Source organism: Esox lucius, chromosome 24, assembly GCF_011004845.1.
Source record: "Esox lucius isolate fEsoLuc1 chromosome 24, fEsoLuc1.pri, whole genome shotgun sequence".
NCBI lineage: Eukaryota > Metazoa > Chordata > Actinopteri > Esociformes > Esocidae > Esox > Esox lucius.
In genome coordinates, this window is record NC_047592.1 from 2423418 (window position 1) to 2441076 (window position 17659).

Here is a 17659-nt window from a genome sequence, read left to right on the forward strand (position 1 = left end):
GTACTGTAGGCGTACAACAAGCATAAATGACCAGAATACACCTGCACTTGGTTTAAAATTAAAGTTTGAAATATTATTTATTCTTAAAAATTGTTCAAAGTGATTGAGATGTTCCCCATTTAAACGATCTCGCCGGCCCTATTTTCATTGACTTGTAGACTCCTCATACTTGCTTTAGACACTTAAAATTGACCAAATCCAAATCAACCTTTATAATTGAATAAATCAAAACATGTAACCAGACAAATGACCTGGGCTCTCATGTTCCATTCATTATTTCTATGCATGTTTTATGCCCTAAGGGCTGATTAAGTCCTAAGTCATTGTCTCACATCAGACAGTTATGCACGCTGACACAGAACAATGGACCTCGGCTGGCAATGAATGACCCGGTAGAACTGCAAACCTGCGATACTCCAGACCCGGCAGATGTTACTGACGAACCCCTGCTGTTTCTTCACACATTGTATTTAGTTACGGCAGACCAGGTGGTGTGGCCGCGGATCCATTCAAAGTAGTGTGCTACTTGAGTGTACACTCCAGGGTAGTTGGCCTGTCCACACTTCTCCCTCCAGCCGATGATTCCCCAGAGGTAGGAGATGCCCAGAGAGTCCTGGCACACCAGAGGACCACCTGAGTCTCCCTGACAAGAGTCCACATGGCCTTCCAGGTCACCTGCACACAGACACACATGCAGGTAAATCAGTTGACAACCAACTCTCATTTTCTATGGTGAAAGGCATCGAATTGCAAGAGAAGACAACACACTAAATAATGTATAAAGAAAAATATGTAAATACAAATACTGGAAAATAAACTCAAACATCAAATTACACCATAGAATGTCAGACACAACGAGAAGTTTGATGGATTCAGCCGGAGCACTGATCCAACTGCAGCTTGTTGAGAGTCTCTGAAGGGGTGAGGTGTTATGAAGGTGTCATGAAGGTGTCATGAAGGTGTCACAACAGTCAACGGCATAGGTTTGTTTTGAAGGTGTTATGAAGGTGTTATGAAGGTGTCACAACAGTCAACGGCATAGGTTTGTTTTGAAGGTGTTATGAAGGTTTGATGAAGGTGTCACGACAGTCAACGGCGTAGGTTTGTATTGTTTATTGGGGGGTCAGGGTCAATGGATCCCAGCATTTTCACACTTTCCAGGGGGGTCACCCTGACCTGTCTGTAATTTTGGGGGGTCATGACCCCCCCCATGCCCCCTAATTCTACACCCCTGATGACAGTCATAAGACATAGCCAGGGAACTAGAAGTGTACCTGCACACATCATGAAGGTGTCATGAAGGTATAATGAAGGTCTCATGACAGTCATAAGGCAGGGAACTAGAAGTGTACCTGCACACATCATGAATGTATTATGAAGGTGTTATGAAGGTGTCATGACAGTCATAAGGCAGGGAACTAGAAGTGTACCTTCACACATCATAAATGTGTTATGAAGGTGTCATGACAGTCATAAGGCAGGGAACTAGATGTGTACTTGCACACATCATGAATGTGTCATTAAGATGTTATGAAAGTGTCATGACTGTCATAAGGCAGGGAACTAGAAGTGTACCTGCACACATCATGAATGTGTTATGAAGGTGTCATGACTGTCATAAGGCAGGGAACTAGAAGTGTACTTGCACACATCATGAATGTGTTATGCAGGTGTTATGAAGGTGTCATGACTGTCATAAGGCAGGGAACTAGAAGTGTACTTGCACACATCATGAATGTGTTATGCAGGTGTTATGAAGGTGTAATGACAGTCATAAGGCAGGGAACTAGAAGTGTACCTGCACACATCATGCCGTCCTTGAAGCGCTCCCCGTAGTACTGCTGACAGTTGTCTATCAGAGAGACGTTGGCCCACATCAACACATTAGCCGAATAACCATCTGGAAAACACACCGAAACCATGAGCAAGACTGAGACGTTTTATTGTAGATGTTTTCTAAGAGGTTTCAGATGTTTTCTGAAGATGGTCAGAACAGCGAAGAGTTTTGACAGAGGTTTCAGAAAAAAGAGCTTGGGTTTGGGCATCACACACACCTCTCATCCTTCCCCAGCCTGAGATACTGCAGGTGTGATTGGGGTTGAACTGTTGAAGAGACCATGGGACACATACTGCTGACACAGCTGGGTTGGGTAAGAAACAGTCCTCTCTGAAGGGCAGCTTCTTCATCTCTATCAGCGCAATGTCATTCTCATAGGTGTTAGCATTGAACCTGGAGAGACAGAGGTCAGAGGTGTTAGCATTGAACCTGGAGAGAGAGAGGTCAGAGGTGTTAGCATTGAACCTGGAGAGAGAGAGGTCAGAGGTGTTAGCATTGAACCTGGAGAGAGAGAGGTCAGAGGTGTTAGCAATAAACCTGGAGAGATAGAGGTTAAAGGTTGGAGGCCCGGTACATACTCTGGTAGGGAGATTCTCAAAAAAGTGTTGTTTAATTTTTATATTTTTTGTGGGTTAAGTTACAGTACTTGTGGTGGATGATAATGTTCTTGACAGGGACTTTGTCTGTAGTTCCCTGAACAGTTCTCTTCCTCCAGAGGCTGAACATAATTATGTATGCTTTTGGTTCAGGCCTGGAGAGACAGAGAGATGGGAGGAGAGAGAGTGGAGAGGGAAGGAAGAAATACATCTAAATTAAAACACTTGATTTATAAACATTTTGTCACATTTACATTTCTCAGTTTTACTTATTTTACATTTTAGGTTAAAAATAGGGTTAGGGGTTAAGGTTTAGGTAATGGACTCAAGAGACAGGGTTAGGGGTTAGGGTTTAGGTAATGGACTCAAGAGACAGGGTTAGGGGTTAAGGTTTAGGTAATGGACTCAAGAGACAGGGTTAGGGGTTAAGGTTTAGGTAATGGACTCAAGAGACAGGGTTAGGGGTTAAGGTTTAGGTAATGGACTCAAGAGACAGGGTTAGGGGTTAAGGTTTAGGTAATGGACTCAAGAGACAGGGTTAGGGGTTAAGGTTTAGGTAATGGACTCAATAGACAGGGTTAGGGGTTAAGGTTTAGGTAATGGACTCAAGAGACAGGGTTAGGGGTTAAGGTTTAGGTAATGGACTCAAGAGACAGGGTTAGGGGTTAAGGTTTAGGTAATGGACTCAAGAGACAGGGTCCTTGGGAACATGGTGACCAGACCCGCTCACTTGGCAAATTATTTCTGGAAAAAATACAGTACAACAGAATGCATTTAGCGTCTAACTAGAAGTGCGAATAGAGGAGTGCAGAAAATGTATATGTATGTACCAGTGGAATGTATGGATGTGCAATTAATGCAAATGGTTTACATGGCCATTATAAATGTGCAGAGGACAAAAGGCAATAAATAATGTAGTGTTAGTGATTTCTAATGTTTCCCAGAATTAATTAACCCAATTACTCTACAGTACATTATAAAGGCCACAAGGTGGCAGCCAAGATGCCAAGAACTCCTCATATCAACCACACAGTGGTTCCCTTATTCTGTTACTGTAGCACCAACAGAATGGAACACAGAACTGAGGATGCCTGAAGTACCCCCTCATGTTAATGTACCAGTAGACTGTACCCCTCATGTTAATGTACCAGTAGACTGTACCCCTCATGTTCATGTACCAGTAGACTGTACCCCCTCATGTTAATCTACCAGTAGACTGTACCCCCTCATGTTCATGTACCAGTAGACTGTACCCCTCATGTTAATGTACCAGTAGACTGTACCCCTCATGTTAATGTACCAGTAGATTGTACCCCCTCATGTTCATGTACCAGTAGACTGTACCCCTCATGTTCATGTACCAGTAGACTGTACCCCTCATGTTCATGTACCAGTGGACTGTACCCCTCATGTTCATGTACCAGTAGACTGTACCCCCTCATGTTAATGTACCAGTAGACTGTACCCCTCATGTTCATGTACCAGTAGACTGTACCCCTCATGTTCATGTACCAGTAGACTGTACCCCCTCATGTTCATGTACCAGTAGACTGTACCCCTCATGTTCATGTACCAGTAGACTATACCCCTCATGTTCATGTACCAGTGGACTGTACCCCTCATGTTCATGTACCAGTAGACTGTACCCCTCATGTTCATGTACCAGTAGACTGTACCCCTCACACACACAGCTGTCCTGTTACACAGCTGCACCCCCTCACGAGTCTTCTCAGGTACCCCCTGTGGAAAAGTGAGGTACCCCAAGGGGTCCACACACACACACACACACAAACGAACACACACACAGCTTATACCTACCTGACACAGTGGGCGGCAGTCAAAACCCAGCAGCCCCCAATGTAAGCGCCCCCACAGTCGATACGACCCCTCTCCCGAATCGCAACCTGCCACTGGATCTGAGTCTGGAGTGAGGTTAGAGGTCAGATGTTGGACTGGTTCAAACCTAAATGGTGTGTTTGTCTCTGTGTGTGTGTGTGTGTGTCTCAGTGTGTGTCAGTGTGTGTCTATATATGTGTGTGTGTGTGTGTGTCTCACTGGTTTGGCCTCCAGTCCTCCCACCACCTGTTTCTGTGTGTGTGGGTGTGTGTGTGTGTCTACATATATGTGTGTGTGTGTGTGTGTCTACATATATGTGTGTGTGTGTGTGTGTGTGTGTCTACATATATGTGTGTGTGTGTGTGTGTGTGTGTGTCTACATATATGTGGGTGTGTGTGTGTGTGTGTGTGTCTACATATATGTGTGTGTGTGTGTGTGTGTGTCTACATATATGTGTGTGTGTGTGTGTGTGTGTCTATATATATGTGTGTGTGTGTGTGTGTCTACATATATGTGTGTGTGTGTGTGTGTCTACATATATGTGTGTGTGTGTGTGTGTGTGTGTGTGTGTCTACATATATGTGTGTGTGTGTGTGTGTGTGTCTACATATATGTGTGTGTGTGTGTGTGTCTACATATATGTGTGTGTGTGTGTGTGTGTGTGTCTACATATATGTGTGTGTGTGTCTCACTGGTTTGGCCTCCAGTCCTCCCACCACACGTTTCTGTCTCCTTCCCTCCCTGATCTCCTCTGTTGCCGTGGCGTTGGGGATTCCACAGTGGATCTTCCCTTCTAGAATGTCTCTGGATGCTTTCAGCTCTGCAACACAACAACATACAACAGAACAACACAACAACATACAACAGAACAACACAACAACATACAACACAACACAACAACATACAACACATTAAAACACAATGTACAACATACAAAACAGAACAACATACAACAAAACAACACAACACAACAACATAAAACACAAACAATACAACACAACAACATACAATACAACAACATAAAACACAAACAACACAACAAAATATAATACAACAACATACAACAACATACAACACAACAACATACAATACAACAAGATACAACAAAATAAAGAACACAAGAACATACAAGACAATACACCAAAACAACATTCAACACAACAACATACAACACAATACAGCACCATAACATACAACACAACAACATACAACACAATACAGCACCATAACATACAACACAACAACATACAACACCCCAACATACAACAACATACAATACAACAACATACAGCAAACCAGCATAATACAACACAACAACATTCAACACAATACAACACAAACCAACATAATACAACACAACATAAAATCCAACAACATACAACAAAACCACACAATACAACACACTCAACACAATACAACACAACAACAAAAACACAACAACACAACACAACAAAACAACACAACAACAATACACAATACAACAACACTGTTCTTCACTTCTCAACATTGGTCCTTGTTTTTTCTGAACTCTGGTTCACCACTATAGATACTTTTTCTTATCTCTTATGCAGTTTATTACAACCAAGTTTTCTTGATGTAAAAAGGAAGTAAATAAATAAATAAAACAAAGCCTTACCGTTGAGAGGAGACCTGAACTCTGAATGTCCTGAAACTGGGATCAAATACACAGTCTGTCTAATTGTAGACATATTTTCTAGATTGTATGTGTGTGTGAGTATGTGTGTGTGTGTGTGTGTGTGTGTGTGTGTGTGTCTGTGTGTGTGTGTGTGTCTGTCTGTGTGTGTGTGTGTGTGTGAGAGTGTGTACGTGTGTGTGAGATTGTGTGTGTGTGTGTGTGTCTGTGTGTGCGTGTGTGTGAGTGTGTGTGTCTGTGTGTGTGTGTGAGTGTGTGTGAGTGTGAGTGTGTGTGTGTGTGTGTCTACCCACCAGGTTGAACAGGGTGTGTCTTCATTTCATCTTCCCCTCCCAGACAGTCTCTTATGCCGTCTCTTACCGCCTCTCTGGACACACACACTCCTGACTTACACCAGAACGCTGAATCACCTCTGCAGGCTGACACACACACACACACACCCACACACACGGATTCAAAACCACACAGATACAGAGGGTTACACACTGTTGAGAAAAGGTGAGTCGAGGTTTTCGGATCAACAATCTACACCAGGCTCTGAGACGGATGACGTCCAATTACACACCTCCCCCTTGGTGTTAATCTACACCAGGACCTGAGACGGATGATGTCCAACTACCCCCCTCCCCCTTGGTGTTTATCTACACCAGGACCTGAGACGGATGATGTCCAACTACCCCCCTCCCCCTTGGTGTTAATCTACACCAGGACCTGAGATGGATGATGTCCAACTACCCCCTCCCCCATGGTGTTTTTCTATGAACAAGACGAAGACCCCAGTTAAACAGAAAACTTTCAACAGCTCTGTGAAGAAATGGGGAGGGCCTACATAGACCCCAAATAAGGACTATGGGAGGGGTGGTAAAGTCTGGCGTCATGTGATAATGATAAACCAATCATTGAACAATGTTGTATAATATGTACATCCTTCATACACAAAGGGAGGGGACTGGAAGATGGCGTTGCTAGGATCAGAGGCGTTGCTAGGATCACAATACATTCGGGGCTTAGCCCACTCCCCGGCCCCGCCCGGGACAGGAAGTATGTGGGTTTTGAATGTACATGCAGAAAATGTCAATATACATGTTAGTCTTCATTGTCATAATGGATTGAAATTATAGATGAATAGATAAGAGACTATTCTTTTATTTTTTGGGTCAATTTGAGATCCAGGGCTGTTCATAAAAGATCCAGGGCTATAGCTCCGAGCGCCCAGTCCTAACGACGCCACTGCTGTAAAATTATGTAAAATGTGTACCTCCTTCATAAACATCATGAATAAAAAACATTATAAAAGGGCCTGGAGGGTCCCGTAACAGGGGCTTTTTGATCGTGGACTCTTGGCTACTGGACCCTCCCGGAACCCGGCGCTGTCTGTACTAGTGACTGACTAACCCAAATAAAGGTAGGAACTTGCAAGAGCGCTGTCTCCCTTTTGGTCTCTGTGTGGGTGTGTGATTGTCAAATGCTTGATCATAATTCCTCTGCCTCTGAGCCACAGCCCTGTTTTTACTAGAGTTAGTAGGCAGTGAGATTAACCATCTACTCCGTAAATCAAAACCTAAACCTTGAGACGATCTCAGTTCCCCATCCAGGTCCCTTGCAGGCAACTGAATGAAAGGGGTAAGGAGAGTGTGTTTGGTTCTGGTTTGCTCCAAGGTTGTGTGAAAATACATTCATTCTTTGAGGTGTTTGTTCTGGGTATAATTGAAGGTAAGCATATTTTCGATAGTATAGGATAGTGTCAAAAGAAGCGGGTTGACCAGGGATTCGCTCTCGAGAAGGTATATTGAAACTTGTGTCCCCACCATAAAAAGATCTGACCTCTGACCCAGTCTAAGCGGAGAACGGCTGGATTGACAGAAGGTCAGCATTGGTCAGATACGATTTTTAAAAGGGTTTTATTGAAAGTAAGTATATTTTCCGTAGTGTATGGTGGGGTCAAAAAAGCAGGTTGACCAGAGATTCGTTCCCGAGAAGGAATACAGAACCTTGAGTCCATTAAAAGATCCGACCTCTGGCATTGTGTGGGCAGCGCTAGGAGGTTGGCTTAGAGCCAGATAGGAGGGGAACAGGCTGACAAGGGTTGGTGAGTTACAGCTGGGAAGGACCCACACCTTGGAGAGCACCTGACAGTAGTTTAAACAGACCAGAAGGGACCCCTCGACAATTTAAAGCCAGCACATGTACGATAGGGGTGGCTCTCAGTACCTCAGGCTCGGTGAGTGAACCGGTTCCAAATACGCACGACTATAAATATTGTTGAGCGTTAGGAACCGCCAGGTGGCAACATAAAAAGTTCCTCTGTCGGAGGATTGATCGATAGGACCGTTCCAGACTTAGGACGCGTGTCATAAGCCAGGTTGGAAGTTAACTGACCTTGCAGTGAGTCAAGTTACGCCTTACGCTACATTCCAGTGCCTGGTAAACTGAGTTAGGTGTAATCCCTCCAAAGACATAAATCGAAATAAATAGATCCCAGGGCAAATGTGAAATAACCAAAGATGCTTGGTGCCGTCACCTGATTAAAGATGCTCAGTGCCTTCACCTGATTAAAGATGCTTGGTGCCGTCACCTGATTAAAGATGCTTGGTGCCGTCACCTGATTAAAGATGCTTGGTGCCTTCACCTGATTAAAGATGCTTGGTGCCTTCACCTGATTAAAGATGCTTGGTGCCTTCACCTGATTAAAGATGCTTGGTGCCTTCACCTGATTAAAGATGCTTGGTGCCTTCACCTGATTAAAGATGCTTGGTGCCGTCACCTGATTAAAGATGCTTGGTGCCGTCACATGATTAAAGATGCTTGGTGCCTTCACCTGATTAAAGCTGAGGTCAGATAAATACGAGGAAGTAAGTTGATCAGGTGATCCCAGAGGAAAAGGCCACAAAAACACACAGGTAAGAGGTTTGACAGAGGAAAAAAAAAGTAAAGAAGTGTGTGCGTGTGTGTGTGTGTGTGTGTGTGTGTACCTGTGCAGCACATCTCGTCACTCCTGTCTCCGCAGTGATCCACTCCATCACACGTCTGTTCCAACAACACACACTTCCTGTTGACGCACCGGAACTCACACTTTGACCCCTCTGGACCACCAATAGGAGACAAGCATACTCAGTGGCAGTGCAGGGGTTAACATGTTACAGGAATAATGTTACCTTTTGCTGTAACAAGTAATATGATGGAGCACTGTTCCAATAATATATCAGTTACTGATAAAATATATTTTGTTCTTACTCTGTTACATTTTGCCTTCCCTACAGTTATTGATCTAAGAAATGCATGTTCTGCATTTTTGAAACCTCAGGTGATCAGGTTCTATTATAATCCTGGTACAGAAAATTAAACATGGCTGCCAAGGTGTTTCCATATAGGGGCATGTGTATGTGATATCCAAACTGTAGGTCTACTCTCATTGGTTATAACTATTTGTTAACATTTCTGTATATTTCGAAATATGCAGCTCTGGAAAAAATTCAGAGACCACTGCACGTTTTTCTTTCCTCTTAATTTGAACCCTTCTGTTCCTCACTCAAAACCTTCCTTTCCACCTTTTTTGGAAAGGATAGAAAAAGGTGCAGTGGTCTAACATCTCTTAATTTTTTCCAGAGCTATATAAGATCAATGAGATGGGAGAGGTAAGTAGACCAGAAGAAACGTGTGGATAAATCGTTTGATATTGTTGCTACTCACATAGTTTCCTAAAATATATCTAATAGCTGCTAGCTGGTTAGCAATGAAAACATCCATACAGTACCAATATAATAAAAATGCACACCGCACCAGGAAATGGTCTGAATCCCTCCAGGCTATCAGAGATCAGGATTAATCTACCAGTGTTTCCCCTTCAGAGATATTGCACTGGGGCTCAATTGTAGCCCTCCACAGTAAAACAAGTATTTGTCTTTGTGCCAAGACACAGGTGGTGTACCTTCAGAGCAGGAGCTGTTCTGACATCTTTAATAATGAGTTATTAGCTTGTTTCTTACTTGATTCTGACAGAAATGTATGTTCCTGAAATGTGTCTTTTTGAGACTACAAAAACATTCAATGTTGCCCTCGCTGTTCTTCACAAGGCATGTGTTGATATGACTGTCAGGAGCAGCTGGGGTCCTGAAGTTGGAAACTTGTCTCTTGATTCTGAATATATATTAGTGAAATCCAAGGGCGTAGTAATGGGAGGGACAGGGGGACATGTCACCCCAAATATTAGAAACAGATAATTGGTCCCCACCCAATAATGAAATCAATTTGCAAAAATCTGAAACTCAACCCCCTCTGTAACGATTCACCACTACACCCTGGGCAACATCCTTATTCTTCAGCAAAATTATCAGGTTCTATCCATAATTGGCTGGCCACAGTCTTCGTGGTGTTTTAAGGAAAGGTCCAGAAAGTTTTTTTTTATTTGGCTTTTTTGGTTTAGGCTGGTCCTGTTGCCCGGGTCTAGGCTTCAGGTAACAGGACTTGGGATCTTGCCTTTAGTTATATGTGGTCCTGACTGGCTGCCTGCCCGCCTGCCTGCCTCCTTGGCTGCCTGACTGGCTGCCTGCCTGCCTGACTGCCTGACTGGCTGCCTTGTTCCTGTGTTCCTGCTGTGTGTTTTATTTGAAAACCTGTTTTAGTTCAGTTATTAAACCGAACTTCATTGTCCATGAACTCTGTACCTGGCATCCTGTTTACAAAATCATTACAACAGAATGCAGCCTAATGATGAACACCTGGTGTAATTATGGAGGCCTATTATGTGTTGAAAAAAAAAAAAAAAGGTTTAAGATTGTATTGTATTACTGCAATTGCCTAACTACATTGGGAAAAAACAAAACCATTTGAATTAATGTTTGAAAATATCACAAAGACATGAAAGGTGTTTTTTATGTGGATTGCCCCTCCCATTCCCGGCCTTGTGGCTCAGGGGTCAGACAGCCAATAGGAGACTATCACATTGTTAATAGTTAAGGTCACTACCTTTGGGCTCCTGGAAACAGGTTACCGTAGCGATCTTGTCACCCCTCCCACGTGATGTTCTGTCTGAGAAGGAACACTCGGCCAGGCTGTTCTCGTATCCTTGACAACGTACATTAACGCAGTGATCTGCACCAGTCGTCTCCTTGTCTGTATAATCAACAGAAGAGGCCTCAACCGCTCCCCTACACACACACACACACACACACACACATATACACACACACATACACACACACACACACCCACACACACACATATACAAACACACACACAAGGCCTTCTTATGTATTTTGTTGTGTGTTAGTGTATTTTTGTGTAAATAAGTGTGTATAACAACTGTGTCTTACAGCAGGTGGTTCTTGTTCCGACAGAGCACGTTAGCAGCAGCCATGTTCCACCCTGTTTCTCCACAAACCAGTAACTTCCCTTTACCTGGAATCTTCAGACTGACCACACCTGTCTGGTCATCTATACTGGACTCCACCTTCTCACTGTCTGGATGGAGGAGAAAGGAGGGTTATCTATACTGGACTCCACCTTCTCACTGTCTGGATGGAGGAGAAAGGATGATCATCTAGGCCAGCCAAACAGTCGCTTACAACAACACAGATTTGCTGATAGTTTTCAACGTCAACACATTTGTCCAAAATATTTGATGGTCTTATCTGATGGTCTTATCGGATGGTTTTATCTGATGGTCTGAACTGATGGTTTTATCTGATGGTCTTATCTGATGGTCTTATCTGATGGTCTGAACTGATGGTTTTATCTGATGGTCTTATCTGATGGTTTTATCTGATGGTCTTATCTGATGGTCTGAACTGATGGTTTTATCTGATGGTTTTATCTGATGGTCTTATCTGATGGTCTTATCTGATGGTCTGAACTGACGGTTTTATCTGATGGTTTTATCTGATGGTCTGAACTGATGGTTTTATCTGATGGTTTTATCTGATGGTTTTATCTGATGGTTTTATCTGATGGTCTGAACTGATGGTCTTATCTGATGGTTTTATCTGATTGTCTTATCTGATGGTTTTATCTGATGGTCTTATCTGATGGTCTTATCTGATGGTTTTATCTGATGGTCTGAACTGATGGTCTTATCTGATGGTTTTATCTGATGGTCTTATCTGATGGTTTTATCTGATGGTCTTATCTGATGGTTTTATCTGATGGTCTTATCTGATGGTCTTATCTGATGGTCTGAACTGATGGTCTTATCTGATGGTTTTATCTGATGGTCTTATCTGGTGGTTTTATCTGATGGTCTTATCTGATGGTCTGATCTGATGGTCTTATCTGATGGTTTTATCTGATGGTCTGAACTGATTGTCTTATCTGATGGTTTTATCTGATGGTCTTATCTGATGGTTTTATCTGATGGTCTTATCTGATGGTCTGATCTGATGGTCTTATCTGATGGTTTTATCTGATGGTCTGAACTGATGGTCTTATCTGATGGTTTTATCTGATGGTCTTATCTGGTGGTTTTATCTGATGGTCTTATCTGATGGTCTGATCTGATGGTCTTATCTGATGGTTTTATCTGATGGTCTGAACTGATTGTCTTATCTGATGGTTTTATCTGATGGTCTTATCTGATGGTTTTATCTGATGGTCTTATCTGATGGTCTGATCTGATGGTCTTATCTGATGGTTTTATCTGATGGTCTGAACTGATGGTCTTATCTGATGGTTTTATCTGATGGTCTTATCTGATGGTCTGATCTGATGGTCTTATCTGATGGTTTTATCTGATGGTCTGAACTGATGGTCTTATCTGATGGTTTTATCTGATGGTCTTATCTGATGGTTTTATCTGATGGTCTTATCTGATGGTTTTATCTGATGGTCTTATCTGATGGTTTTATCTGATGGTCTGAACTGATGGTCTTATCTGATGGTTTTATCTGATGGTCTTATCTGGTGGTTTTATCTGATGGTCTTATCTGATGGTCTGATCTGATGGTCTTATCTGATGGTTTTATCTGATGGTCTGAACTGATTGTCTTATCTGATGGTTTTATCTGATGGTCTTATCTGATGGTTTTATCTGATGGTCTTATCTGATGGTCTGATCTGATGGTCTTATCTGATGGTTTTATCTGATGGTCTGAACTGATGGTCTTATCTGATGGTTTTATCTGATGGTCTTATCTGATGGTCTGATCTGATGGTCTTATCTGATGGTTTTATCTGATGGTCTGAACTGATTGTCTTATCTGATGGTTTTATCTGATGGTCTTATCTGATGGTTTTATCTGATGGTCTTATCTGATGGTCTGATCTGATGGTCTTATCTGATGGTTTTATCTGATGGTCTGAACTGATGGTCTTATCTGATGGTTTTATCTGATGGTCTTATCTGATGGTCTGATCTGATGGTCTTATCTGATGGTTTTATCTGATGGTCTGAACTGATGGTCTTATCTGATGGTTTTATCTGATGGTCTTATCTGATGGTCTTATCTGATGGTTTTATCTGATGGTCTTATCTGATGGTCTGAACTGATTCCACCACATTATCTCATAGATCTTTTGAAAGTAACTTTCTGCCCACAGTGGGTTCTCTGTTTTGAATTGCACTACTAATCATTGGAGTTCTCTAAGAACAACTGCTTTTATTCTGAAATAATCAAAATCACTGCAATTACTCACAGATGGAAGCCGATTAGCTGGATTTGTAAGGTGGTTGGTTGTTCCTAAGCAAGTTTCAATTTCAACTTTAAGGGGCTGTGTTCTATTCTAAGGGGGTGAAACTAGTTATCTGGCCTCTCCTTTAGACAAATCAACATGTAACTAGTTATCTGGCCTCACCTTTAGACAAATCAACATGTAACTAGTTATCTGGCTTCATCTTTAGACAAATCAACATGAAACTAGTTATCTGGCCTCTCCTTTAGACAAATCAACATGTAACTAGTTATCTGGCTTCATCTTTAGACAAATCAACATGAAACTAGTTATCTGGCTTCATCTTTAGACAAATCAACATGTAACTAGTTATCTGGCTTCATCTTTAGACAAATCAACATGTAACTAGTTATCTGGCTTCACCTTTAGACAAATCAACATGAAACTAGTTATCTGGCCTCACCTTTAGACAAATCAACATGAAACTAGTTATCTGGCTTCATCTTTAGACAAATCAACATGAAACTAGTTATCTGGCTTCATCTTTAGACAAATCAACATGAAACTAGTTATCTGGCTTCATCTTTAGACAAATCAACATGTAACTAGTTATCTGGCTTCATCTTTAGACAAATCAACATGAAACTAGTTATCTGGCTTCATCTTTAGACAAATCAACATGAAACTAGTTATCTGGCTTCATCTTTAGACAAATCAACATGAAACTAGTTATCTGGCTTCATCTTTAGACAAATCAACATGAAACTAGTTATCTGGCTTCACCTTTAGACAAATCAACATGAAACTAGTTATCTGGCCTCACCTTTAGACAAATCAACATGAAACTAGTTATCTGGCCTCACCTTTAGACAAATCAACATGTAACTGGTTATCTGGCCTCACCTTTTGACAAATCAACATGTAACTAGTTATCTGGCCTCACCTTTAGACAAATCAACATGTAACTGGTTATCTGGCCTCACCTTTAGAGCATCCTTCTCCTTCAAAGTGACTCATGATTGGTCGTTCGCTCCGACAGGACACAGCCATGGCCATGCAATAGGAATAGTAGGTTCTGCCGTCATTCCCACACACAGGAAGCATCTTCTCATCCTTCGGACACAGGTAGGGCAGCTTACACACACACCTGTATAAACACACATATACACCTGGTGAAACACACAGCTCTTACACACAACTAGTGACGCACAGACACACATACACGCATACAGTATCTTACAAAAGCGAGTACAAAAGCGAGTACAACTCCTCACATTTTTGTAAATATCTGAGTATAACACTGAAGAAATGACACTTTGCTATGTAAAGTAGTGAGTGTACAGCTTGTATAACTGTGTAAATCTACTGTCCCCTCAAAATAACTCAACACACAGCCAGTGAGTACACCCCTAAGTAAAAATGTCCAAATGGGCCCAATTAGCCATTTTCCCTCCCCGGTGTCGTGTGTCTCGTTAGTGTTACAAGGTCTCAGGTGTGAATGGGGAGCAGGTGTGTTAAATTTGGTGTTATCACTCTCACACTCCCTCATACTTGTCCCTGGAAGTTCAAAATGGCACCTCATGGCAAATAACTCTCTGATGATCTGAAAAAAAGAATTGTTGCTCTACATAAAGATGGCCTAGGTTATAAGAAGATTGCCAAGACCCTGAAACTGCCCTGCCGCACGGTGGCCAAGACCATACAGCGGTTTAACAGGTTCCACTCAGAACAGGCCTCGCCATGGTTGACCAAAGAAGTTGAGTGCACGTGCTCAGCGTCATATGCAGAGGTTGTCTTTGGGAAATAGACGTATGAGTGCTGCCAGCATTGCTGCAGAGGTTGAAGGGGTGGGGGGTCAGCCTGTCAGTGCTCAGACCATACGCCGCACACTGCATCAAATTGGTCTGCATGGCTGTTGTCCCAGAAGGAAGCCTCTTCTAAGGATGATGTACAACAAAGCCCCCAAAAGTTTACTGAAGACAAGCAGACTAAGGACATGGATTACTGGAACCATGTCCTGTGGTCTGATGAGACCAAGAGAAACGTATTTGTTTCAGATGGTGTCAAGAGTGTGTGGCTGCAACCATGCTACAGTCAAGCATGGTGGTGGGAGTGTCATGATCTGGGGCTGCATGAGGGCTGCTGGCACCTGGGAGCTATAGTTCATTGAGGGAACCATGAATGCCAACATGTACTGTGAAATACTGAAGCAGAACATGATCCATCCCTTTGGAGACTGGGCAGTATTCCAACACCTCCAAGATGACCACTGCCTTGCTAAAGAAGCTGAGGGTAAAGGTGATGGACTGGCCAAGCATGTCTCCAGACCTAAACCCTATTGAGCATCTGTGGGGAATCCTCAAACAAAAGGTTGAGGAGCCTAAGGTCTCTAACATCCACCAGCTCAGTGAAGTCATCATGGATGAGTGAAAGAGGACTCCAGTGGCAACCTGTGAAGCACTGGTGAACTCCATGCCTAAGAGGGTTAAGGCAGTGCTGGAAAATGATGGTGGTCAAATATTGACACTTTGGGCCCAATTTGGACATTTTCACTTAGGGGTGTACTCATTTTTGTTGCCAGCGGTTTAGACATTAATGACTGTGTGTTTTATTATTTTGAGGGGACAGCAAATGTACACTGTTATACAAGCTGTACACTCACTACTTTACATTGTAGCAAAGTGTAGTTTCTTCAGTGTTGTCACATGAACAGATTTAATCAAATATTTACACTTTTGTGAGATACTGTACATACTAGATGATAATCACCTGCCCTCCAAACATCTCATCCAGGGAGGACAGAAGACCCGGTTACAGGACAGTCTGGTGTAGTTCTGATCCAAACACTCTGCCGGTCCCAGGAAAGCATCTGTCATGGGAGGGGCTGGGGTGGTGGTGGTCTGGAGATGGGAGGGGGGTTTCTTGGGGAATTTTACGTTTCCTGGTGCACCCTGCTCAACAGGTAGAGATCAAAGGTTAGAGGTTGCTAGAGAAAAATCTGATAACTTTCCGTTGGACCAACTAATAACAGAAACTCAGAGGGCAGATAAGAAAAATAACAGAGGGCATCTTCATATCTACAGAATCTTAGTCTCTTTAAGCAGAGTTAAAAGGTCATAGGTCAAACTTGGTCATCGGTTTTATCGAAATCCTTTAATCACTTAGTCATCACTTTGTCTAATAAATCACAGTGTGCATTTATATTGTATTTTATGTAATAAATCAGTGTCCATTTATATTGTATTTTATCTAATAAATCACAGTGTGCATTTATATTGTATTTTATGTAATAAATCAGTGTCCATTTATATTGTATTTTATCTAATAAATCACAGTGTGCATTTATATTTATATTTTATGTATTTATAATTTATTTCTGTTAATATGTTTTGGCATAATGCTACGCCTGATTGTGCAGGTGTTAGGAAACCAACTGGAAGGTAATTCAGTCCACAGACCTGATTGTTTAATAGAACAGTTTGGAACCCAGCCCTAAACCAGTTGAAGTCATTGGTCTGTTGTAATGGAATGTATCCTTGTGAAATCATACAGTTGGTTAAAAGTACCAGCTTACCTGTTTTACTATACATTTTTAATCAGCTCTCAGACAAACGGGAACTATCAATAAAATATATTATTTTGGCCTTTGATCACATTGATCAATATACAGTACCTTGTAAATATTATTATGTTAAAGTATTAGAATTACTTTAAAGCTACAGTAGTAATTGATGTAAATAAAACAAACAGGAAATGCCAATCAGCAACAACACAAATAACTCACCATAGCAACATGTGAGATGTACAAAACTCCTAGAAGCAGTAATTTGAAGGCTGTTTTCTCCATAGTGATATAACAAATAACAAACAAGCTACATCAGAGAAATACTTTATCTGTCTGTAACAGTCTGTCTGTGTCTCTCGTTGTAACATTGATCATTAGTCAATCATTAACTCTATGTGTCAATATGGACCACATGCCTTTCATTACATTGCCCAAGCTATTAGAACATTTGAAACATACACCAAATAACAAAAAGTGAAGGCAAAAGTAAACATTTGACATAATGCTTAACATTTTGAATTTCATACTATATATAAGCTAAATCCAGTGTTGTAAAAATGTGAAAAAA

General features: G+C 41.9%; 1 protein-coding gene across 1 annotated transcript; it reads right to left on the minus strand.

The window, feature by feature from the left end:
- Window positions 1-51: 51 nt before the first annotated feature.
- Window positions 52-17451, minus strand: LOC105009079 (complement factor I). Its single transcript, XM_029117801.2, has 14 exons — window positions 17311-17451; window positions 16296-16477; window positions 14510-14673; window positions 11237-11384; window positions 10890-11071; window positions 8897-9007; window positions 6218-6343; window positions 5907-5942; window positions 4963-5090; window positions 4252-4355; window positions 2484-2588; window positions 2055-2230; window positions 1799-1900; window positions 52-675 (listed from the first exon to the last, which is right to left on the minus strand). The coding sequence occupies exons 1-14, from the start codon at window positions 17371-17373 to the stop codon at window positions 458-460; spliced, it is 1845 nt and encodes a 614-aa protein (XP_028973634.2). The 5' UTR covers window positions 17374-17451; the 3' UTR covers window positions 52-457.
- Between the last annotated feature and the right edge of the window lie 208 nt (window positions 17452-17659).

Bases quoted from the DNA above. Each gene is read 5' to 3' on its own strand.
- LOC105009079 (XM_029117801.2), bottom strand. From the start codon at position 17,373: ATGGAGAAAACAGCCTTCAAATTACTGCTTCTAGGAGTTTTGTACATC. The intron at 6,344-8,896 runs GTACACACACAC...TGTGTGTGTCAG, and splicing joins TGACGAGATGTGCTGCACAG to CCTGCAGAGGTGATTCAGCG. The intron at 1,901-2,054 runs GTGTGTGTGATG...TGTGTTTTCCAG, and splicing joins AGGCTGGGGAAGGATGAGAG to ATGGTTATTCGGCTAATGTG.